This window comes from Epinephelus fuscoguttatus, linkage group LG20, assembly GCF_011397635.1.
Source record: "Epinephelus fuscoguttatus linkage group LG20, E.fuscoguttatus.final_Chr_v1".
Lineage (NCBI taxonomy): Eukaryota > Metazoa > Chordata > Actinopteri > Perciformes > Serranidae > Epinephelus > Epinephelus fuscoguttatus.
Genome location: NC_064771.1, coordinates 27987848 through 28014269, shown reverse-complemented (window position 1 = coordinate 28014269; position 26422 = coordinate 27987848). Strand labels below are relative to the sequence as shown.

Sequence of the window (26422 nt, the reverse complement as noted above, 5' to 3'; positions counted from 1 at the left end):
CACACAAACACAGAGATGTTCAGGAAGGGCGTGATGTGAAGGCTGAAAGAACAAAACGCTGTCATGTTTATTGCTGGCAGCCAATCAGAGACGAGGATTTACCCTACAGTTCCCTCAGTGTTTATCCCTTTCTTTAAAACTTAATTTTTATTTCGTTTTCATCAACAACACAGTGTATACATTTCCTTTTTTCCCAGCTGTATACAGCATTTATACACGTTATACTCAGAAATTACTGAAAGCAAAATTTAAATAGAAAAATAAAAAATAGTATTGATATTTTATTCAATTATTTGACAACATGCTCTCAGAAGGTGTGTGTGCTCACTTATATCTCTGGATCTGATATTTACCACAGCTGGAAATCTTTAAATGTGAACTTAAAACCAAACAGTTCAGCCAGACTTTTGATAAAGAATAATTTATATATGTTATTTACATTATTTTATTTACTTACTTTGTTGTATCTATATTGTCATATTTTATCTGTTTAATTTCATCAAATATTTTATCATTATTATTATTATTAAATGTATTATATATTTTTTATCCCTCTTACTGAATTTATCTGTCTTTGTTTCGTATTCTTAATATATTTTTGTATGTTTTTAAATCTTAAGTTTAAAGGTACAGTACGTGTTCTCTCACTGAAGCTCAAAATGTCACTTTCAGCAGACAAACATGAGCCATGGTCGTAACCTACAGTCATATTTAACTGATGCTGTGTCACAAGAGGTCTGATTTTTGATTTGATTCATGGCTTTCAAACATTTTTTTTTTAAAAAAAATACAAAATAAAATAGAATATATTGCAGGAAAAAAAACCTACAAAAGAGACAAACTAGAGATCATGACCAGACTTACAATAAGAAATATAAATTAACATTTCATGTCCGTAAAGGAGCAGGAAGAAGCAACATGCCTGTCTTGTCCTGCCCCCCCCACCCAATCCCAAACTATAGTTCAATGTATGAAACCACAGTGGGATATTATAGTTTCACCACTAGAGGGCAGGCAGCTCCATCACACCCAGGATTCACCATGCGGCTGTGTGTGTGTGTGTGTGTGTGTGTGTGTGTGTGTGTGTGTGTGTGTGTGTGTGATCAGCTGTATTTTAACCCTGCTGACCCTCAGGAGCGCGTTCAACATGTTTGGAGAGAGTCCAACCTGTTGTCACTAGTTTCTAACAATAGACAGCCTGCGCTGCGGATAAGGACTTTTGTTTTTTTGCTACTCTTTCAACCGGCAAAGCTATTGTTGGAGGGACGTGTTTTGTTTTTTCCTCTGCCAGGGGAAAAAAAAAAAAAAAGAGATAAGCGGTAAAGTACACGGATCACAACAACAGGCCGACACGAAACAAGTGAGAGTGAACAAAGCTGAGAGAGAGCCAGCAGTTATTCTGTGTGTTTACATGAATGTTAGAAACAAAAATACAGGAATTAAAGAAACGACAGGCCTGAATAAAAGACGTGGCAAATACTGATGATAACCATATACTTTAAGATATGACAAATTAGTAAAAATATTATTAATTTAAGAAAATCGAATTGCAAAAAAATGAGTGATACAGTTTGCTTCAAATATTCAGTAAAAACTAAAATGATCTCTCATTTCTTTAGTTTGTGAACAACAGCAGTAACTCAGAGTGAGATTCAGATTCTGTATACAATATTAATAGGTACAGGTGATTTCCTTCTTTTAGTAAAATCCTAAATGTTTTATTTCCACCTGGATCTTTATGCTCTGCCATTTCTCCTCTAATCATCGTGCTGTAACCTGTGACAGGCTGTTATGATACCACAACTATCACACATTCACATATATGGAGTTTTTGATCGAGCTGTGAGCGTCATGTAGGTTTACATTACCAAAGGTTTATGACAAAATCACTTGACGACACCGACTCATCAAGAGAGGAGAGGGAGAGACACTGTGCTGCTGCCAGAGGAGCCACTGAATGAGTTCCCTCTGAGCAATAAGTGACTAAAAGAGTCTGAGAAGTCCGGGGCTGTTCATAAAACATTCAGGACGCCACAGTTTATTCCACACTACTGAAGCTGCTCCTCTTTCTGGAACCACTGTGGGGGCGTTAATTATTTTGCTTTCAGCCATGCTTGTTGTTGCCGTGGGTAACAGTATGATGTCAACAAGCCAAAATATCCCAAGTATCACGATGTGAATTTTTCATATTATATTAAAAATTGTACCAGTATCATCATGAACAAGATGATATGTAATACTGTAGAGAGCTGATGTATTAGATAGCTTGTATCATATTTAGTCAGTTCAATTTAAATCTAGTTGTTTTAACCTGAATTTTAGAGTTTGACAAGGAACAGGGACTATATCTTTAAATGTTACAATGTTTCTCAGTATTTTAACCAGTGAATAAATAAAACTGAACAAATAGTCAAAAACATGCCACTAAGGTTCAGATGTGATACATTTTTCAGGCCAATAACTAAAAAGAAAAGCTGTTTAAAAACTACTTCACTTACAGTTAGTATCTAAGCTCACCCCTCTGGACATTTAAAGATATGTTAAAGGTTGTACAACAGAAATGAAACACAAGCCTTTTCACCTCTCAGACGTGCTCTCTCAGAGTTTAGGAACATGTAAATAAAAGAAAACAACTCACTCCCACCTTCAGGATGTATAACAAGCTCTGAAACAGATCCGTAAAGGATGAGGCCGTTATTATTCTGCATTTTTCTTATAGACAATAAATCTCTTGAAAAGACCAAAACAAACAATGTTAGTCAGTTCCTCAGGACTTTCTGACTTCCCCATCCTGTCTGTGGCTCTCAGCCCCAAATCCCACCGGCTCCTGCTGAAGGAATAAATCTTTGAAAACGGGTCACGGAATTCAAAATTCATTTGTTTGGGACCACTGTCACTGCTGCCATTAAAGGTCCAGCATGTAGGATTTGGTGATGTGTAACAGTGACGTTACAGAACACATATTAACGTTTGGTCATGGACTTTCCACGTCCAGATACGACATACAAGGCACCCTGGGTGTGTTGGCTGTTGACATTCTGGGACGCCGTGTGAAGTTTTGCCTGTTACATGCATTGTCTTCTTTCAAAATACACTTCGGTTTTCACAGGAAATTGAATGCTTACATACAGTTTCAAAATAGCTTTCAAAATAAAAGCACTACATCAGTACAACAACGCAAATTGACGTTTTTTTCCTTCAACAACAAAAACACATGGTTGGGTTCAGGAAAAAAAACAGGGTTTAGCTTTAGAATCTTACGGGACGTGAACACTGCTCTGTCGGGTGAAAGTCAGTGTTTGTTGGGCCCATGCACCGCCCCTGCCACCCACCGACTCAGATATTCACCGCCTTAACTTTTGTCCTTGACCTGCAGCGTATCCCCCTGACGCCACTGTGCCCCGATAAACCATAACAGCAACCGGCTGCATATCATGCCGACGTTAAAGGACGCCTTTTTTCGTTGGTTTTTGACTCCGCAAGTCACTGCCCAAGTGCCAGATTTCAACAATTTCCGAGGCTCAAAAGACGCAATGGAATGGTGCCATCTAAACTCAAGGGCAGCGTCCGAAGTCGTTCACTCATTCGTTCACTCATTCGTTACTCCCTGCTCACTATGTGGGGAGTTTAATGTAGAGGACTATTTAGTGAGCTCATCTGTAACATGAAAAACAATTTCGGACACTACTCAGGTTATTTTCTCGGCGCTGATAAATTACGTGGTTACTGTCACACAATTGGCTGGTGAAGCATCCATAACAAATTCTGACATGCATATCTGTGATAAAAACATGAATTTATACTGGGTGTATTTTCCCTAAATCAATAAATAGCATTACAGAGTACTCTGTGACTGTGTGTTGTGATGCTGCTCTGCTCACATTAAACATAAGCCTGTTAATAACGTTACCCTGTCAGAAGGCAAGAGGACAGAGAACAGCGCGATTGCAAACTATCCCGCTAATGTCAGCAACTTTCTGTTTAATCTTTGTTGTGTTGAAGGTTGTTTTACCATCAGTCATGTAATAACTTGTGAATTTAATGTGTAACGTTATGCATTCAGCCACTACAGCACAAATCAGAGCTGGTAGCAACTCAGCTCGCTAACGTTAGCTAGCTTTATTAGCCCTACTCTGTACAGTAAGGCAGAATTTATACTTCTGCCTCGAATCGATGCTGTGTCGACGTAGACCCTACGCTGTAGCCTGATGTGCTGTGTTGAAATTGTCTCTATTGAGCTGTGTTTAATGTGTGTTTAATGTGTGTTTGGAATCAACTAATCTTTACAGCACTTCACAGAAACCTCCGCCACCAACTAGTGTTTTGGAGGTGTAACTGCAGAGTGACACAAACACACCACCACACCTGTATAAATGCTCACAACGTCGTAGGCCACGGTGTAGGGTCTGCCGCACAAGTATAAATCCCCCCTAACTGTGAAGCACTAAAGAAGATCAGTCCCCGATTTATTTTTATCTCTTCGTAAACCAAGAACCTCGCATTACATTGACAGTTTACTACACGGCAAAGAAAACTGTTGAAACAAACTTCAACATGTCATTATCCGTCTCCGTGTCCAATAAAGTCCATCTGAACCTTTGGCACGATGCATGATGGGATGTCTTGCTTGGTTAGTGACCATCGGTTGTACACTACTTTTCACGTGCATTGTGGGATACCTTGAGTCCACTATACAGTGTATAATAATTCCCACTATACATTCAGACAGCACTACAAAATGGCGAACTCTTTTAAACCATAATTCTTATTTAGTTTTCTTTAGAGGGGCTACAGAGTGGAGCTGTTATGGTTGAAACACATACGTTATATTATTTAATGAATCATAAGTGTTGAATCATAGGCAACTGGACTTGATTTTCTTCAAGATGTTTCACCTCTCATCCAGGAGGCTTCTTTAGTCCTAACAGACTGGTGCAGAGTCGCAGGCATTAAACCCTGTGAGGGTGTGAACCTTTACAGAGTCTTTGAGGTCACATGTGAGCTGAGGTCTGTGTCCTTAACGACTCTGAAACTCAGAGCTGTCATGTACTACGACACAGGACTGAGAATGTTCACCAACGTTATTTAATTAATATATATAAAACAATAGAAGGTTTATCACTACATAAACAGCATTCCCGGCTTATTTGAAACCAGGAAGTGAGACAGGAGTCCTCGGGATATAGTGAACCCCATTTATGCCTGATTAAATTATGTTTTTGTAGAAATCTGACAGTGGGACACATCTGTAAGTGCCAAAATTTTTAGTACAAAAATATATTTGAAAACAAAGATGATTATAGCGGTACATTTTCACACTGATGTCATCAGTACACACTGTCAGTTTTAGAATTTGAAGACTTTTAAAACCTTTTTTAATGGTTGGAATTTGTGAATTCTTGTCTGGGACGGTGTTTTCTGTCACGGGGCAAGTTTAGAAGTTCAAAGAATGAAAGCAGATCAAAATATTTTATAAATCATAATTATTTCATACATATAAATCCTTTAAAATTAATGTTCCACCCCAGGGAGTTAGTGTGCTGATAATTTATCATTTTTGTTATTATTTTTTGGTTGGGTTATTTAGACATCAAATGAGCCTTAAAGGAACCCACTGTGCCTCTACATGAACACATTGTTCAGATTAACTCTGATGAGATTTCTGATCACATGTCACGGCTGTTTGTTTCTCACAGTCTTTGTATCATTTGATACCAAAGAGTCTTTTCTGTCGTTATCTAAATATGTTTAGAGTTCAACATGATTTGTAGCCTGAGGTCACGGCGGACTCTCACAGGACAAACCTCTCCCGTTCTCTGTGTTTGTGTCATCGTGCCGGTAAAAGGAGGATTTCCGTGAGTCTTCTCAACGGTTTCCAACAATAGGCCTGGATGTGCTGCTGCTCACATCTTTGTCTGAGAGGTATTATTCTCACATTCACTGCGTGCATACTTGTGAGTAATACTCCAGTGCTGAAAGATGATCTATTTACGACTGTTTCCCTCTGGCAGCAGATCACTCACTTTTTTTTCTTCCTCAACTCTGTCCAGGTAGCGATAAGACGCCACCCATTTACCGTCATTATCCAGCCTGTGACATTTCCTGTTCTCAGAAACTACAAAAAAAAAAAAAAAAAAACCCTCAATCTTCTGCTGAGATCTTGACAGGTTTCCTTTTTGGCTCATTCAGTTTACTGAATGCACACATCTTCCTTTCTTTGACTGTCTCCCTGCAGTTTAAACATCTACTTTCCTAAAAAAATGTAACTTTCTCTCTCCAGAAATGTTCACTGACTCTGTTTCAGGGTCGATGAACACTCTGGCTTCACCTCGCCAAGTCCTGACAGGACTCACGGTAACGCAGACCACACTGTCAGATCATCACCATAACACGGCGTTGACTCACTTCTTGACAGGAGTGAATCAGCCGACACGCTGTCCCCGCTCTCACTCTGCTGATTTGGGCTGCTGGGAAGATGAGGATGCGACCTGCGATTTGGGACTCGCCACAATGACTGCAGGCATTTCTAAGAAGCCACAGCCTGTTTTACTGCGTGTGTGTGTGTGTGTGTGTGTGTGTGTGTGTGTGTGTGTGTGATAGAGTTTCTGTACAGTATGTTCACAGCTGTGTTTTGTCAACTCAGCTAAAAATAGACAAAATCTGAATTAAAAAAAATGGAAATAATGCATAAATGTAAAACATTCTTTAGATGAAAATTCAGGTTTGTTACAACTTGGGTTTTATTTTTCTTGTTTACAATAACTGTAAAACCAAAGTAAGTAAGTATGTTACTAAAGTAACATATCAGAAATAACGAGAAGACTAATTTGCATTGTACGTTGGAATCTAGTAAGTCAGCCTCTACAATAACACTGAACTCTACAAAGTAATGATGACACAGCAAATGTGCTACAACAAAAAGTGGGAGTCAACCAGCTTGTAAAAGTTTAGCCAGATTTTTTAACCACTTCTTTTGAAGAAAAACTAGAAATACTGCCCCACCCTGCAGTTGTATGTCTCCGTACGTCAGAAGAGTTTCTCCTACAGTTAACATCCACTTCAACCTGGCAGCATAGGAGATCCACACAATCGGCTGTTTCAGGATTAGTGTCATCAATTCAGTATCTGATGGCCACAAAGGTGTTTGATGCAGAACAATATGATGTCACAGTGATGCTGACCTTTGACATTTTTTGACATATATTGTCATCACTTCATCATTTTATCATATTGGACATTTGTGTGAAATGTTGTCATAATTTATGCAAGTATTTGTGAGTTAAGGCCAAAAACATGTTTTGTGAGGTCACAGTGACCTTGGCCTTCTATCACCAAATTCAAATCAGCATATTCTTCCATTCAAGCAATTCCCATGATGTGCTCTTGAGATATCGCGAGACATCATAACAGATATCACAAGACTGAGATGAATGCAGGGTCACAGTGACCTTAACCTTTAACCACCAAAATATTGTGGATATTGTGTTCACAAGAATTAGACTAACAAGGTTGCAATGACCTTGACCTTTGACCATTAAATTCTAATCAGCTCACTGTGAGTCCAAGTGAACATCTGTGCCAAATTTTAAGAAATTCTGTCAAGGTTTTCGGATATTGTGTTCGCGAGAATGAGACTGACAGGGTCACAGTATATTGACCTTTGACCACCAAAATCTCATCGGTTCAATTGCGCCAAATGTATAGAAATCCCCTCAAGGTTTTCTTGAGATATCTTGTTCACAAGAATGAGACACATGAGGTTACATTGACCTTGATCTTTGACCTATGACCACTATGAAACCAATTCTAATGAGCTCATCCTTGACCCAAAGTGACGTTTGTGCCAAATTTGAAGAAATTTCCTCAAGGTATTCTGAACATATCGCATTCCTGAGAATGAGAAGGATACAAGGTGACGGTGACCATGCCCTCTGACCACCAGTTCGTTGGTGAGTCTAAGTAAACATTTGTGACAAATTGGAAAAATTCCCTCAAGGTGTTCAGATATTGTGTTCACAAGACTGAGACTGTCAAGGTCACAGTGACCTGGACCTTTGACCATCAACCACCAAAATTTCATCAGTTCATTGTTGAGCCTTAGTGGACATTTGTGCCAAATCAGTGAAGTTACATTGACCTTGATCTTTGACCTATGACCATTAAATTTTAATGAGCTCATCCTTGACTCAAAGTGGACGTTTGTGCCAAATCTGAAGAGATTCCACTGAGGTGTTCTGAGCTGAGAGGAACTCCAGTGGTGGGTGATATTTATTTCATTTGATCAATTGTTAACATTAAATAAATGTTACTGACTTTTTCTTACCTCTAAAAAGAAAATAAGTTTTAATTAACAGAAATGATCCTTTATAAAATAAACATTAGTAAATTTCATATGTAATGTGTGTGTGTGTGTGTGTGTGTGTGTGTGTGTGTGTAACCACCTGGTGGCATCTCAGAAGAAGTTCTTGATGAGGGGTGTGACTAGTTTCACCCACAGCTTGACGTGGCGGTCCGGCTGCTCAAACGTAGAATCAGACACCTCTGTGGAGCGCTGGTACAACATCTCTTGCTCCTGAGATGCACACAGTTTAACACACAGGTGTGTATTCAGTAAAGACTTACATAGTCATTCATCATCATTTCTGCTTGTGGTTAACCCACCTCCTGCAGCTGGCTCTGCAGCTCCTCGTTCTCCGTTACTATAGCGATTTGGGCCTCCAGGTCACGGTGAACCGAGCGGTAACCGAAATTAGGGGAGCCAATTAGAGTGAGGCAAGGCCGATCCTGCCCCTGGAGGTAATACCACAGACCTGAGAGGAGAGGAAAAGTGGAGTGAGCCAGCGAGGAGGTAATGCTTCAGAGAGCCGTCTCCAGCAGGGATTTCTGTCGGCGCAGACCACAACTAAAAAGGAAGCACATGCAGAAATCCCCAGCGTCGATCCAAAACCCCAAAGCATGAGAGAGAGTGAGTGTACATCCTAGTCCCGAGGCTACGACAGAATGACTGTACAAGCCCTCTTCTCGCACGCTACATACCACTGCGACCACGAGAAGAACAGCAGAGCAGGGAGAGTGTTTTATTATTCTCACTGAGCCAAACAAAACTAGTCTGGATGCTGAGTCTTGGTTTAGATCGTAATCTCCGGCTAATCACGCTGGTGTGGGAGTTTGTGCTGAAACTACTGGTCAAAAAACAGAAAGTTAAAGGGATAGTTCAGATTTTTTGAGGTGGGTTTAGATAAGGTACTTATCCTTAGTCAGAGCATTACCTACAGCAGATACCAGTCGGCACGCTCTTAGTTTAAAGAAGCAGACAGGAGTACTGCCACAGAAGCTAAGTAATGTACTGCTGTGGATGGGGGCAGCAACAAAACGTATTTTAGCCACCTAAAAAAATCTGCATAACATTGAGAATATTTTCGCTTTACCTTGCTGTCAGACGGCCTGTTCCTTAGCCTGCCCTAGATTTTCTCAAAGGTAGAACTTAGGCGGTAAATTCATACTTGTGCGGCAGACCCTACGCCATAGCCTGCGCACGTGGCCTACGCCGTTGTGAGCATTTATACTTGTGCAGTGGTGCGTCTATGTCACTCTGCAGTAGTTGGCGGCGGGGTTTCTGTGAAGTGCTGTAAAGTTTAGTTGATTCAATACACACATTAAACACACATTAAACATGGCTTAATAGAGACAATGTCAAACACAAGTACACAAATCAGCTTCACTATAACTCACAGCATTCACAGACAAACACTTGTCTTTATCTGGACACATTTTCCCCACAAATACAACATGCTAACGTTATTAGCACAAGCCTGTGGCATTTTACATTGTATAAATTAGCCTAGCGACGAGCAGAGATTTCCTCTGCTCATATGAAGCCAGGATAAATCACACACAAGACTTAAAATGCTATTTTTGTGGAGGCTTTATTGTCTTCACAATTTATTGTTTCTTATCTGTGAAATTAAAGTAAATAAAAGCTTTGTTTCCACTGAGGGAAATGGTTTCAGTACACAGGAGGTCTGTATCGCTGCGATATGTAGTTACATTTCTGGGGAGGTGCACGTCAGGCTACGGCGCATGTACAGCATCGATTCAACGCAGAAGTATAGATTCTGCCAAACAGCGCAGAATCGACTTCTGTGTAAAAGGGACCACTAGCAGGATGGGAGGGGTTTGACGTTTGAGGACTTGTTATGTGTGGGACACACCACTGGATATTTAAAAAGCAGCGAGCAGCAGTTAGTGGCAGCCAAAAATGTCGCAAACTGGGGAGGCAATGCGGTCCGGGAGCTCTTTATGTTGCAAGACGCTAAATGATTGTTGTTGCCATGTTAATACCATTGTTACTGATTATAAAGTGCCACCCTACATGTTATGTGTCACACATTTTGTGAACCGTTACTGGCTACTCAAACAACCACATCTCTTCTGTAAATACTACATGCTCTCTGTGACTGTGTACACAGTGAAGAGTATTTCATAATATATATGCTGTCTGTTTTACTGATCACCTGCCTGAGGAATGAAGGGGACGTGACCTTGGGCTCTGGGAGATTGTGACAGGGCAAATTTTAAGTCAGTTTATACACTAAACGATTTATCGAAGAAGTAATTGACAGAAGAAACACTCTCGTACACTTGTGACAAACCCAGAGCCAAGTCTGGCAGTTTTTGGTGTTGCCCGCGCTGTTGCTTTCTCATTACTCATAGGTTATATATCCATATTTAAAAGAGGGTACAGACACCGTCACTGCTCTAACTATCTTCAGGATATTTTCAGCTGTGATTTTTGTAGAAGAAGTCTGACATTTTGGGAAGTTAGCTCAAGACAAGACATCTCATCAGACTGCAGTATGAGAAAAATTGATGCCTGTAACTGATGCCTAACTTCGGTCAATTAATTCATTTTAGCATGTGAGATTGTTGGGTTTTGGCTTTTTTAAATCAAAATTATTTACAATATTATAAACGTGTGTTCTTATTATTTATTGTTATTTATTTTATTTTATTTTTTTTATTATTATTATCATTACTATTATTATTATCATTATTATTTCCACTCCTGGTGTGCTGGCTGGCTAAGATGTTGCCATATAGTATCAATTATAATGTGTAAATGTTTAAAATCCGGATGAAATCATCTGAATAAAAAGCACTGACAGCAGAATGTGATTGTTAGTAGCAGCCGTAGTGGGATACAGACAGGTATGTGTGCTTCTGTTTCAGCCCACCTTTGGCGTGGAAGGTCCACTGTGATCTGTGGTACTCGTGCAGGTGTATTCTCTCCTGCTGGCCCAGCTGGCACACCTGGTTATAAAACTGTCTGGCGATGTGGATGTAAGCTGCGGGGATCGCTCCGGCGACGCCCTTGGCTCCGAAGAACCCGTTGACCTCGGGGGAGGCGGTGAGGATGCGGTAGCTGGCTCCGGCCCCGAGCACCAGCCGCATGTATGCCCGGGTCAGGTTGAAGTAACCCGATGTTAGAAACACAGTGGAGTCCGGCCCGGCGTCTGTCAGCAGGCGCTGGAGGTTCAATAACAAACACAAAGTGAAGAAAGACGTGCTTCTATTTCCTGACGTGGTGAAATATAAAACTGGTTGCTACGTTATGACACAGCGGGTTATTAGTGTTTAACTGCTGCTGTTTACATAAAGCTCATTATTCAGTGGAGCTGAAACCTATCAGGAGGATCTGTCACATTTATCTTAATAAATGTAACAATGAGACAACATGCTGTTTATTAGACTTCCTTCCTCATGTTTGCTCATGTCTGATTATTTTGTCTTAAATAATTACTTGATGACCAGTTCTTATTATTATTATCTTATCTTACTATATACTGACGAAAACTCCGTCTGTGTGTCTGATCCACGTTTTTCTCCTCACTGACTTGGTCAATCCATGTGAAATTTGGCACAGTGGTAGAGGGTCATGGGAGGATGCGAATGAAGCAATATTACATCAATTGGCCAAAGGGGGCGCTATAGCAAATGATTGAAATTGCAAACTTTGAATGGGCATATCTCATGCCCTGTATGTCGTAGAGACATGAAACTTTGCACAGAGATGCCTCTCCTCATGAGGAACACATTTGCCTCAAGAACCCATAACTTCCGGTTATATAGATTTTCTGCCATTTTGAATTTTTTGAAAAACACTTAAAATCGATCTCTTCCTAGGAAGTTTGAGCAATCTGCATGAAACTGGGTGAACATAATCTAGGGACCAATATCTAAAGTTCCCTCTTGGCAAAAGCTGGATAACTTACTAAAACTGAGCTTCTATAAGGCAATGAATATTGCGGAGGGTGTGGCTCATCACATAAAGGTGTATAACATCTCAAGGGTTTCACCCATCACCACGCAACTTTGTAGGCATATGACCACACATAATCTGAGGGGACCCCTCCATTATTGACCCCATCAAACAAAATGGGGGCGCTAGAGAGCTCATTTCTTATCTAGGCCTAACTGCCATATGGATTTTTACTAAACTTGGTAGATATGTAGAACAGGACGCCTCAAGGTGACTGGAGAAATTTAACTCTAATTGGCAACTGGGTGGCGCTATAACAAGAGAAAAATGCTTAAAAATGGCTAAAATGCGACCGATCGCTGTGGCTCACCCTGTGGACCAATGTTGTTGTTGTTTCTAATTTTTGGTATGACTAAGTCATGGTATGGTATGCTGTACATAATCACGGAAACTGTCAGTGTGTCATTCTGTCAGTCAGTCATTCTGTCTATCCCACGTTTTTCTATCTATGTGAAACTGCACATAGGCATTGAGGATTGGCATAGGTAGAAGGTGACAAAGCTACCAATGGTTATGGACTAGTATGTTATTATTTTATAATATATACTGTGTCCTGCTCAGAGTCACACAATTTGTTTATATGATTTAATCATCATTTGCATTTATTGATATTCTGATTGTGAATTCATCACTTAATAATCCGGAATACGATCACGATGTCTTTGAACACTGGGAATAATTTATTAGGCCAAAATGTTTCAGGGAAAATTAGTGTGACTGAATGGAAATGACGGTCACTGATGTTTCTTGCTGACAGAGTCTCTGCATTTAACTGCATCCATCATTAAAGTTGATGACGGAAATAACAGATTGTGAAGAGAAAAATATTCGAAGTGAAAAAGTTGTTTGTTTCCTTTTCTTGTTCAGATTTGTAACTTGATGGTGAATCAGAAAACAAAAAAAAAAAAAAAAAGAAACCTGGCAGTGATACACTTCAGTTTAAGCTCTTATCTGTCTTTACTTTGGTATGAAACTTTGCTGTCGTGCGATGCATCAGATCAGTCTGATCAGGGGTGCGTGTCAGTTGGTGAAAGACTTCCGTGAACGCTGCACTACAAGATGGCGAGTCTCAGTCGATTTCAGGGTCAAGGGATCGAGGATAGAGAACAGAGGAGTCGAGGAGGGATATCGGGATGAACCGGTTTTGCAAACCGTCATGGAGTCACAGTGAAGCTGGAAGTAAAATGTCATCACTTCATTAAAATATCCTGTCATGATTACTGTATGGCTTCTTGAGTTACAGCCTAAAATGTGTTTTGTGAGGTCACAGTGACATTTGACCACCACGTTCTAATCAAGTCATCCTCTGACTGATTTTATCACAGCAAGAATGTGTGTTTGCCTGATTCATGTCTCTCGCTCTGCATGTTATTTTATGCTCTGTAAGGCGACCTTGGGTGTTTTGAAAGGCGCCTTTTAAATAAGATGTATTGTTATTTATTATCACTACAGTGGCCAGCTTCTTATTGGACAAAAAAAAAAAATCAACGTTTGGATGCACGGAGACACAAAATCTGGGTGAAAATATGTCCAAGAAGCAACAAGTCTTCCAGTGTATGTGCACCAATGCAGAGCAGCCACATCACCACCAGTTACATCAAAGTGTCGACACAATAAGAGCTTTAACAATGTGATGAAGACGACTTGCTGTAACAAGTCCTCCCTCTGTGATCCTCAAACTGTTAACTGGAGACAGACAGTGTTGATTCAACTTTTTATGGCACCACAGTATGAGCTGTTGTAGTGTCACTCTGATGATCCTTTTATTGTGTTCGTTCCCAGAATATGTGACTAATAAACCCAGCATGAATGTTCAAATATTTATTTATGGTTTATTAGTCACGTGGTAATTTATTACTCATGTATTATTTTATTAGTCACATGTTCAAAACATCTAATTACAGTTATTACTTGTTACTAAGGAAAACGAGCAAAGGTCAACTTTAACAAAGCACCGAAGACACTACGGGATAAAAGATGTTACTGTCTCGTGGCAGTTCACATGCATGCGTGGATGCAGTTAAAATCTGTCTCTGACCAGACTCGTGTGTTGCCATGACAGCTGACAATGCTTCAAATATGGATGCTGCTGCAAAGAAGCTACAAATTGTAAAACACAGATGCTCACACACATCTTCAACCCAGCAGCACAGATTAAAGTTTACTGTCACCAGCTCAGTATCTGACCAATGTCTCCTGTTCCTGAGTTATGACGCCAGAAAAATGTTTTTGCAAAGCATTATGATGTCACAGTGAAGTTGACCTTTGACCTTTTAGATCTAAAATGTCAACACTTTATCATTTTATCTTGTTAGACATTTCTGTGACATTTCTGTCATGAATTCTTGAGTTATCACAGTGACCTTTGACCACCAAATTGTAATTGTTTCATCGCTGAGTCGAAGTGGATGTTTGTGCCAAAATTGAAGAACTTCCGTCAAGGTTTTATTGAGATATTGCGCTCATGAGAATGGGACAGACAGACGGACAACCCAAAAATATAATGCCTCTGGCCACAGCTATCGCCGTCACGGAGGCATAAATATATTCAACGTCACGGTTTAAGTTTATAAATTAATTTTGGTATTATTAAATTTGTTATTTATCCTTTATTGTTATTTTTCATTGTTAATTGTATTTTCATTTGACTTTTGTTTATTTATTTTAATTAAATAATTTTTCCCTAGATTTTTTTTTATAAAACTGTCACCATCTCTCCATTGTATTTTATTTTTATTCATTTTTCAAAATTATTTTTTTTTACTTAGATGTTTTGCATTGCTGTTACCAACTCTCTGCTTTATCTTAATTTTATTTATTTATTTATTTTTTTTACTTCATTTTTAGTATTAATATTACAACTCCATTTTATTTCATCTTCATTAAATATTTCTACTTGATTTTTTTACATCATAATTACCAACTATTTTATTTCATTTTTATTGATTAATTTATTTTTTATTATTAGTTTTTACTTAGATTTTTTTGTATTACTATGACCAACTCTCTATTTTATTATAATTAATTAATTTTTATTATTTTTTACTACAATTTTTTGTATTAATATTACCAACTCCATTTTATTTCATCTATTGTTATTAAATATTTTTTACCTGATTTTTTGTATCACTACTACAACTGTTTTATTTCATTTTTTAAATTAATTTATTTTTTATTATTAGATTTTACTTAGATTTTTTTGTATTACTATTACCTCCACTGTTTCTATTTATTTTATTTATTTATTATATTTTAATTTAGATTTATTTTATTATTATTTCATTAGTATCTTTATTTACGTTTTAATCTATTTTTACTATTAATATTATTTATTTATTTTTGAATTCTTTAATTTTGTGTTTTACACTTTATTCTATTATCACTGTTATTATCTTTTTATCTCTCAATGTACAGTATACAGTATAGATATTTAATTTACTCCATTCGTATATTTACTTGTCTGGAAATGAGCATTGAAACTGGGAGAATCTTTTTTTTTTTATTTATATGAGCATTAAATATACTTTAAAATTTGCATTATGCAGCTAATACTGTGTTAGTTTTGTCTATATTTTGGGTTTAAATGTGACCAATCAGAAATGCTTACTGTTATTATACAGTCAGGTGTGGAGCCTCACCTGTGTAACCTGCTCGTCCACCTGGATCCCGAGAGGTTTCATCTGGACCAGAGGGAACACCCAGGTGTCCTCCTCCCCCCCCTCGCTCATCCCCTCGTCCTCAGAGTCCTCCGACTCGTTCAGCAGCCGCTGTCTCACATGGGCAGCGCTCAACACCTCCATGATCCTCTTCCTGGCCACTGCCGAGAAGTCCTGCCTGTTGCCTGGTTGCCATGGAGATATAAATTGTGAGTTTACACAAAGCTAAGTGGGAGATGAGTCAAACTGATCTCTGGGTCACAGTGATCGAGATTGTGAGTGTGCTTCAGGGAATTTACAGCAGAGAGGAGGATGCTGATGGGAGTGAAACTACAACATCAGATAAAGAGCTCTTATTTTGGAAAACTCTTGTTTCTCATTGGCTGGCAAATCTCCACTAAAACTGTATATGAAGACAACTCATAAGTTTAAATGTGTGTTCGGACGGAAGACAAAATAAACTTCTAATCTGCATAACAGGGAAGAATTTTATCTCTCTGTTCCCAAAGGCCTCGTCTAGCCTTGTGTTGAGTTTGGAGAGTTTGGAGCATGTGTCTCTTGATACAAACAACACTGTAAGATATTGGTAAGGCTATCATCAAAGTTTAAATTGCAGAAGAATAAAAGGAGATGTTTCAAATGTAGTCTGGATGGTAAAAGTCCATTCAGCCCCTGTGGGGATATCAATGTCTGAAGTCAATAAAACTGTCTTGGTCTAACAGCAACAGGCTATAAGCTGTAGGTGGGTGAGTCATATTAAGAGGATACTGAGCAGGGGAACACTGGACCCTGGGAACACAGATATGCATCCAGGAGAAGACACACTGGAAGCAAACAACTCGCACGGTATCGCTCCAAAACATCTCACTGGACTTGATGGGCGTGTCCGTGAGAAGCAATTTGCTCGTGTCTCATCGAATTTAACAGGGTTGAATCACAGTAACTACAGTAAGTCTTAATCGTTACTGACCTTTTGCTTTGTGACGGTCCAACAAGCTGTCAGAGTAAGCATGGAGCCCACACTGTAACTAACTGCACTCCCTGAAGAAATATTATCATATTTTTGGGAACAATGAAAGAGTGATTCCAGAGAGAAGCAGACAGAGGGGCCTACAGTCTGTGTTTGAAGGATATATCCAGGATGTCAAACTGACTCAGCAGCAACAACAGGTTAAAAAGACAAAGATAGTTAGAAGCTAAAGCCGAACTATAGGCTACAGATCACAGTGTAAAAGTGAACCACCACATCACTGCTGATCGCCACAGAACACAATGAATATAAAGGGAAACTTTGCTGATATTGAACCAGCTGTGTGGCATCACAGTGTGTAGATGAATGGTGTTTGGCTTCACCCCCGTGCTGCTGCCAGCACCTGGACAGGCAGGGATCTCCGGGGGAAGTTCATGTGATGACACAGAGCTGGTTGAATATGAGCAAAGTTTCCCTGCCTCCCTTCACTGGTTCCTGTACAGCAGGGTCGGTCTTTGTTTCACTGAAGGGAGAACCCTGTTCCGCCGGCCCCATGTGGGCTGGGCAGTGGTGGCTCCCTTTCTTTTGTTCTTTTCAGCTGGCCCACCAGTAGTTAGTTAGTTTGGAGGGGCTTATTTAGTCAGGGTTTTTTTTTCTTGTATGATTTGGTCTTTTGAGTTGGTCACATTTTGTTGATTAATAAAAAACATGCTTTTCAATCGCAACTCCTGGCTCCTGTGATTATGTTTGATCCCACTGGCACGAGCTGATTCATGGGATCGTAACAAATCATTAAAAAGCAAAAGCAGCATGTGTATACATTCAGTAGGCTATATCTTCAGTAGCTAGCTAGCTAACCCTACACTTTTCAGGGTTTGATTTTGGTTTTGGAACAGCGAAGAAACGTTTATCTTTCTCCAACCTCTCCAGGTAACGAGTATCATTAATACACGACGTGCCCCAGGCACAACATTTAGCTCCAAATCCACAAAACCAGCCTGAAAATGAAGGAAGTCTGAAACAACTGCATTAGAGTCAATGGAGCACAGCTGTGTTGTTGTCGGACCCTAGTCCAGAGTGTGGCTACCCAACCCGAGCTCGACGGGACCCATCGGAACCCTGTCTTTAGACTGTGGGAGGAAGCCGGAGTACCTGCAGAAAACCCACTGACACAGGGAGAACATGCAAACTCACCAACAATGTGTCTGACCACACCTCATTTTAAGACCTACACACCCATGGGTGCACAGATGGGCGCAGGTACATTTGCTACATACAGAATGTGGGCACTAGCTGTAAAAATGACAACTGTGTTGGTCTGAAACCAGCAATGCGCTGTGCTGTGTGCCGGGTGTAAGATATGGACGTATGTTGTACTATGATACAGTTAACTCTCACTGACGGACTCAAACTTCACCTCCTCCTCCTCCCCCTCTTACTCTTCGTCCTGGACGTTATTTCTGTGCATCAAAACACCTCAGAATATTATCAGTCGTTAATGTTTTTCATTAGAATTTCACCAGTGCTTGCTTGTGTGTGTGTGTGCCAGTTCCAACTCTATATCGTCTTCCAGCAACACTGTGACATCACAACTCTATTCCTGGTGTTCGTTACCACCCGTTACCACGGCGGCCCAGTCCTGCAGACATGATGTCATTCATCCCTCAAACTAACATCCTGGCAGTCGGCGCTCCAGTTACGGACACACAGTGCCTGTGTGTGTGTGTGTGTGTGTGTGTGTGTGTGTGTGTGTGTGTGTGTGTAGAGAAAATCCTGACAATTTGACATCCGGCTGCATGGGTAGCCAACCGCAAGAGCTCTCTTCATCTTTCTCACTGTACACACACACACACACACACACACACTGTACACACACACACTACACACACACACACACACACACACACACACACACACACACACTCTGACCATCATCTATTCGCCTGTCTAAGCTTTCAAGCTCCATTAGCGAAATCCATCGGCTCCTCGGCTGAAAACCGGCCGCTGCCACCGTAACTGAGCATGAAATGTCAAACAGTGTCAAAACATGTTGGAGGGTAAACATGTATCTGTGTACACACACACACACCTTTGTACGGGTGCACCATGCCCTCCAGCATGCTGACCGAGTCATCGGGCTGCAGCTGCAGCGAAACGTCTCCCACGGCCTCCACCAGGTCTGAGAAGAAGTCGGCGACCTCCCTGCAGTTCTCCAGCAGCACATAGCGGTCCTGTCTATTGGTAAAGTACGAGTCGCTCAGGTTGGCCCTGGAAAATGACAGACAGACAGTTTTTAAGAGGCGAGGGAACAGAGTAAGAACACAGGAGGATTTTGACAAGAAGAAGGACATGGTCATGTGAACATTTTTCTTAACACAAGTGTAAGAACAGTTTCCCAAGTCGCTTCCATTTTGTATACGTCCTGCAAAAAAATTCTCACGACAAGATTACACAAGTTTAAAATTAAAATAATGAAACCCATGTGGACCCAAACATGGACTGCCAGGAATCAACATACCCACTGATGATGATGCTGTCATCAAACAGGTAAACTTTGATGTGCTGGACTCCGATGGTCTCGTTGAAGCGCTGAGGGACCAGCAGCCGCAGCAGCCCCCTCAGGTCTGGAGTGTGGTACAGAGACACCCGCATCTGAGAGGCAAAGCGCTGCAACAACGGCAGCAGCATGGTCCTCGAGTTAACTTCTCCTGTGTGGGTAAAAAAAAACAACACACAACATAGAATCAGGATTGTGGGCGTGGTGCTCTGTGCCAACCTGCAAACAGAACAAATCCCAAGGAACAACCTCGTGAGCCGCGAGTGTAGTCCAGCAGTACGGAGACTTTTAGGTCGGGAGCATGACTGCTGTCCTGTGAGCGTTGTAGAGCCTCCTCCATACAGTCCACCTTAACAAAAACAGAGAGAGCAGTGGACAAACATCAAAACGAGATTAAAAGAGCATTGCACTCCTGCAACACTGTTGGACTGATGGTAGACAGTTTGAAAGAGGACATATGGTCATTTTCAGGTTCAAACTTGTATGTAAAGTTTTACTAGAACATGTTTACATGCTTCAATGATCAACAAACACCTTATTTTCCTCACACTGTCCGTGCTGGAACACCTGTATTCAGCCTGTCTGAAACGCTCAGTTTTAGCAGCACTTTAAACTTTGAAAAATCACCAATAAAGGCTTCTAAACCAATGCGAAATGTTCCTGCAGGTATATGATCTGAAATCAGCAACCAAGTTTACGTGTTTCTTGGAGCGTTAGCATGTAGCTAAATGTAGCAGTGTAGGCTACAAAATGTAAACAGATAGCAGATGACCCTATGAAGACGTCAAGCTGTAGCCAGAGTAGAAAAGATTGTTGGAAATATATTCAGAACTACGGGAACCCTGAGGTTTTTCTCCATCGGATTGCTCACTTACTCTCCTGCAAATTCACTGAGGCTGAGAGGAATGATTACCACCTATAGTATTAGCTCACCAGCCCCAGAGAGATTGCTGCACTGTTACTCCTCTCAGTGGACCTACTCCTTCTAATTGCCATCATCTTTTTGTCCATTTCCTGCCTCTTGCAGCTTACTGGTCCAAATAAATTACCATATAAAGAGATATTCATCACATGGTACACTTACAATCTCCTGAAGCTCAATATCGGCAAAACCAATGAGCTGTTGGCTGGTTGCTAAAACGTTTTTGTTCAAGATTTATTTAAAAGCAACAGAGAAGAAACATTTTCCTCTGGATTTGCAGGTGGTAAGAGTTTGGGCACACTGTACATATAGCATGAAAACTAAATGTTTATTCTGTGCTCTGAAGAATAAACACATGTTTAAGTGTCCCCCAGAGCTCCAACTCATGAACACATCTCGCTCTGGAGCCGAGCTGGAAGTGTTGGGGGTGCACGCGTCCCCAAAGAGCTCTCTACTGGAAAGAAGAAATGTTTTACTGGCATGTAAACAGGCACTCTGGAGGGATGTATAACGAATGCATTTGGGCACCAGATGCACAATTTAGCAGAAGAAAAAAACTAAATCAGGTGGGAAAAAAATGCAGAGCTGGCCACAAATAAAGCTACCAGTGGTGCCCTCTGAAGAGCAGCCGTTTCCTCTTTGTTAGTCATGCTTTTCCCACGCTCAGTAAACAGATAATAAAAGGCTGCCAGTGTTTGATAAATGCCGTCAGCTGCCAGTTAATCAATAATCATTAATCTACTCCAGTGTTTTGCGGCTTCATCTTGGAACATTCACAAATACACGTGTAGCAGGACAACGTGTAAACACGACGACGGTAAGGTCACTTTGAAACCTCTGGTCTGCAGACTGAAGCAAGAAAATGAAAAATGAGAAGGGCTTCAGCTAGTGACTACTGTCATTATCAACTCATCTGTCAATTATTTTCTGGATTAATTGTTTAGTTTACAAAGTGAGTCTTCATAGTTTCTTAGATTCCAGTGTGATGTCTGGACGGGTGCTTTTACAAGCAAAAGCAAACTCTAGGTCTGAAAGCACCCTAACGGCTGGTAATGAGTGGGGACTAACACATGGGGTGACACTAGGGGTGGACTGTGCTGATGTTGTACACCTGTCCTCGAAATCCCCGCTTGGCATTCTCAACTTCTTTTTAGGATATGATTTCTTTGACGTTCCCGTCTGATAGGTTCTTTAATTTTGTCCAAAACTACTCTCAACGTGAAGACAACATGTTTGTCACTGGAAATTATTCACTGCAATCACACGTCAGTGTAGTAACAACTTCTATTTCAATACATTTAAGGAGCAGTGTGATTTGGGGCGGTTTAGTGACTTCCAGCTTGATGCAGATGGTTAGCATTCTTTCAGTGTTCATTGTTCAGGAGGTCTCTACCAGGAGGCAAAGTGTTCGCAGAAGTCTCTTCCACCAAAACAAATGGGCCAGATGATTAAAACTGATTTAAAAAAAGAGAATAAAGCAGTTTCAAATTACAAACAAGTGATGCAAAGGAGCAGCGGCTCTACTCCGAGCTCCCTCCAGATGTCCAAGCTCCTTACCCTATCTCTAAGGGGACGATCACATAGAAATGAGACGCAGAAACGCGGATGCTTGAAAGACGCTTGAAACGCTGTAAGCGCTTATTCAATGTGCGCTAGACAAAAAAACCCCCCAAAAAACAGCAAAGAGCGCCTGTGGAGCGGGGGTGCGTGAGCAACCGGGTGACACGCACACCTCCTGTCATCTCCCATTGAATCTAGTGTTTCCCTCAAAGACAGTAGAGACAGTAGCTTACATGAAACTAGTACTGAGTTGTGTGTGTGTTGTATAATTCTTCAAAATCAAATATTGTCAGTATGAATTTCTCATCTTCGGATTGCATTGTGTTCTCTGTCGCTCGTAAGTGCCGTAAAACTGCCGTAACTGACCAAACTGCCATAACTGCCACAACAAAACAGGAAGGAGGATATGATTTGATTGGTGCTACTGGCGTCTGACGCTCAAAAAGTTGAAAATATTTGAACTTTTCAGCATCTCCGCACGTCTAAAAAGAAGTGTCTACAAAAACGTGTGTCCCCGAGATACTTGAACTCCCTCTCTTGAGGCATTAACTCTTTCCTAACCTGAAAAAAATTCAGGCAATTACACACTAACGAAAACACACTTATCATATCATATTCCATTTCTGCAAATATATCTCCCTACATCCTACACACTGGACCTTTAATACCTTTCATTAAATTCCTTCAAAGTCATAACTACATATATGGGTCTGGACAGGCATGGATGTAAACTGGGACTTGACTGGTTGGCGAAGGTTTAGAGCTGCGAGGCGGTCATTCTAATTCACATATGCAGTCTTACTCCTTGTTTATACAAAGCACTTCAAACTGCCTTTGCATTCAGCATATGAAAGATAAACACACCCTTCTTTAGATTTCCATTTATTCTCGTTGCCTGCACCTGCGCTTAAGTAAACACACAGCACAGGTGTGACAGTATCAGTCTGGTGACTTCTGTGCTAAGCCTGGGACCAGGGTTATGTTTGTGGATCCAGACTCACCTGCCATTTGTATTCTTCAGTCTAAACGACAGACCACACTCGCATCTTTGTGCTGAACCTGTGCTGAGTTCAGGTCGTTGTGTCCAATTACAAAAGACCTGCGCTTGAAAAATAAAAGTCACATGGACCCAGTGCACCTTACTGGCTCAACGTTTCTGGTAATCCATCATCCTGTGAGGTTACAGAGTTTGGCAGCAATCACAGCTGCATCAAATGCTTTTAAGTGTAATTAAACATGTTTGACTTGTCCATGCCTTTCTCTGTAATTCACCCTCTGCTGCTGCTGCTCGAACCAGATAGAAAAAAAACACACGAGGAACAGCTGAATGTGAGCATCAGTCCAGACTGTGGTTTGTTCTGGGTTAATGTTGTTATGCTAGGCCTTCCAAGCATGGAGAACAGCAGGATATCACATGCCAACACTGGTCTCCTTATACCCATAAACCCTTGCATTTTGGGGTCATTCCTTGTAGCTGGGCTGGAGTACATTTTCATTCTGAACAAACCACACTGTGGTTCTCCTGGAAGACGACTCTGACTCACATTTTCTGGCATCTCTGACCAGTTATTTGGCACAAGCCTGTGTTTGGATGCAGTTGTTCTCACCTGCCCCCAAAAAACTCACAGCCTCACAAACTGCTCTAAACATGCATCACACACCAACGCCACTTTTCTCACCAGCTCCTGCTCCAGGTGACCTGTTCCCAGATACAACGAGGCCATCACCACTCGCCTCTTCGCAGTCTTGATTCGCGCCTGGAGGGAAACAAAGAGAGAGAAACAAACTACAACAACAATTGATGTGTGAGCTGATGTGAGTGTGTGTGGGTGTCAGGAATCTGGCCACAAATATCTGATACTAAGAAGTGATAAACTGTCAACAGGAGGAAGATTTCCTGCCAGTCACATGAACTCACTGTCTGAACTAACCAGATTCCTGGAGAATGTCTTTAAGAATGACTACGTTAATGGGTCATGGAAAAGATCATTTTACTTGCTAGGTGCTCAGATTCAAAGAACGTGAAGTAGCACCGTGCGGCACGAGCTCTAAACTACAATACACACGTGCTACGGGCAGCGGCAAAGCAAGAAAGCCACAGTGACAGCCAGTATCATCAAGAAGTGTTGGAGGCATGACAGGCATCTACTTCTTTCCATTCACCGTGACTTTGATCTTCTATCCAACACTCCTGAAAGTTCGCCAGCTTATTCACTATAACTCACATCAAGTGTGCACATAGTTTATAGAAGCTCATTTACAGTCAGTTGTAGTAAATTTACAGTCAGTCTGGGTTGGTTGTGATTGGGGATGTTTGATATTTTTCAACCTGGATCCTATTTTCCCACGTTTTTGTGTTTAATTGACTGATGGAGACGACAGTTTTTGAAACTGGTCCAGTACTGAGCAAGACCGCTGTGACAGGCTGCAATGTGACCACTCTGGGCAATAGTGCACGGTCGATGTCCAATTAATGTGCTTGTTTTTGCCACTAACAGGCTCAGGTTTTTGATAACATTATGGAAAGGATCCCTACAGATACAGACCTGTTTGTTCGAGAGTAAGATCTTTTTTGTTTAAGCACAAACAGCCCTGAAATCCTTTCATTCATTTACTTTCAATAACCGCTTATCCTGTTGGGGTCACGGGGGGGCTGGAGCCTATCCCAGCTGACATTGGGCGAGAGGCAGGGTTCACCCTGGACAGGTCACCAGACTATCACAGGGCTGACACATAGAGACAAACAACCATTCACGCTCACGTTTACACCTACGGACAATTTAGAGTCACCAATTAACCTGCATGTCTTTGGACTGTGGGAGGAAGCCGGAGTACCTGGAGAAAACCCACACTGACACGGGGAGAACATGCAAACTCCACACAGGAGGGCTCCCCCACCAGGAACCAGGAACCCTGTTGCTGTTAGGCGACTAACCACTGCACCAATGTGCCGCCTGTCGTCTGTCCTCTTAATGTGTTCATTTTTGCCACTGACAGGCTCAGATTGTTATTTTAAGTGTTTGATAACATTATGGAAAGGATCCCGACAGAGACAGACCTGTTTGTTAGAGAGTAAGATCCTTTTTGTTTAACCAGAAACAGACATGTTTTTTTGCTAAGGTTCTCTGTGCAACAGTTAAACAAACTTGAAGCAATTCCTTAAGTATAAAACCAAGACAAGGAGAAAAACTTAAGGAAATCTTAAGGAGAAGACTTAAGGATGTTTGGTGCAACCAGTTTAATTTCAAGGAAGCCTTAACTCCTGCTCTGGACTCTGTGCATCAGGGCGGATTGAGATTTATTACCAACTGTAAGCTTCTAACTCATCACTGTATCCTGTGAGCTCGGGTAGGCTGGCTCGCTTTACAATTTTGCAGACTTCCTCTTTCGCTTACAACGCTATACTTGGCCTTCTTCCAGCATACTCACGTGTATACATAATGTTTTAATTGCCTGTACCGAGGATACGGACAGATTTTGATAAGCAAGCATTTATGTCTGCAGCTCCTTATATGTGTAAACTTCTGCATAAAGACTTAAAGTTGCACTCTTTGGTTCCTCTCGGCCTGTTCAAAGCACTGCAGCAGGGTTTTTGTACAAAATCATCGATATGCCAACATCACGGTGTGTCTTAGCTGGTCTTTGTAAGAGTCAGTAGTTGCCCTTTTTTACGTTTTTATGACTCACTTCTAGTATATATCAACATACTTTTTGGCTTTTCCTTTGTAGCATTCTTATTCTGTGTTTTACATTGCTTGTTTTAGAGCTGTATATTTTCACTCTGTGGTTTTGTTTTATGCTGTCTGTAACTTATGTTGCTGCCTGTGTTGGCCAATCTCAGAAGGTTTTTCCAGTTAAATGAAAGTTCAATAAAATAAAATAAATAAAAATCTAAAATGTAAAGGAAAATCTTTATTTAAGGTGCTTTGTTCAACTGGCCCCTTGACTCAGACAACCTTGCCTTAATTTTTGTTAAAAATTACTCAAACTAAAATTCAATTATTATATTAGTGGGCAATTAGTTTCATAGTTGATAATTAATCAATTAATCCTTGCAGCTCTACATACAAGAAGCAAAGCAACCTCACAGCTGAAGCTGATGTTTCTTATATTCACTTGAAAGTGACATAAACTCTAAATCAACAAAATAGATGCTGATTGATTTCCTGTCAACTGACTGAATTTAACATTGTTTCCATGCTCTGAGCACCACAAACAAAACGTCTTTCACCTCCTTTGTGTTATAGTGAACACTAAATCTGTTATATCTCAAACCTGAACCAAACTATCCACATGGCTTGCTAACGCTGATGGCAAGTCAAAAGGTTAAAATCTTTTGTAATGTGGTTAAACTCGTACGTGTCGTCACATGAATCCATTTCCTTTTCATTTCGCTTAAGGCGCTACAAATGTTTTGGCTGGCTCTGCTCTGCATACA

General features: G+C 40.7%; 1 protein-coding gene and 1 long non-coding RNA gene across 3 annotated transcripts in view; both read right to left on the bottom strand.

The window, feature by feature from the left end:
* LOC125881175 (uncharacterized) overlaps positions 1-26422 on the bottom strand; it is a 261696-nt gene that overhangs the window by 159265 nt on the left and 76009 nt on the right. The window lies entirely within an intron of this gene.
* The window catches only part of LOC125881106 (CDP-diacylglycerol--glycerol-3-phosphate 3-phosphatidyltransferase, mitochondrial), a 41794-nt gene that overhangs the window by 591 nt on the left and 14781 nt on the right, over positions 1-26422 (bottom strand). For both annotated transcript variants that reach the window (XM_049564104.1, XM_049564105.1), the window contains exons 3-10: positions 23664-23741; positions 19752-19851; positions 19464-19653; positions 19035-19213; positions 15958-16160; positions 11235-11526; positions 8662-8810; positions 8442-8572 (exon numbers count right to left, since the gene is read on the bottom strand). In XM_049564104.1, coding sequence (XP_049420061.1) covers positions 8453-8572; positions 8662-8810; positions 11235-11526; positions 15958-16160; positions 19035-19213; positions 19464-19653; positions 19752-19851; positions 23664-23741 — 1311 coding nt within the window. In that variant the 3' untranslated portion in view covers positions 8442-8452. The remainder of the gene's footprint in view (positions 1-8441; positions 8573-8661; positions 8811-11234; positions 11527-15957; positions 16161-19034; positions 19214-19463; positions 19654-19751; positions 19852-23663; positions 23742-26422) is intronic.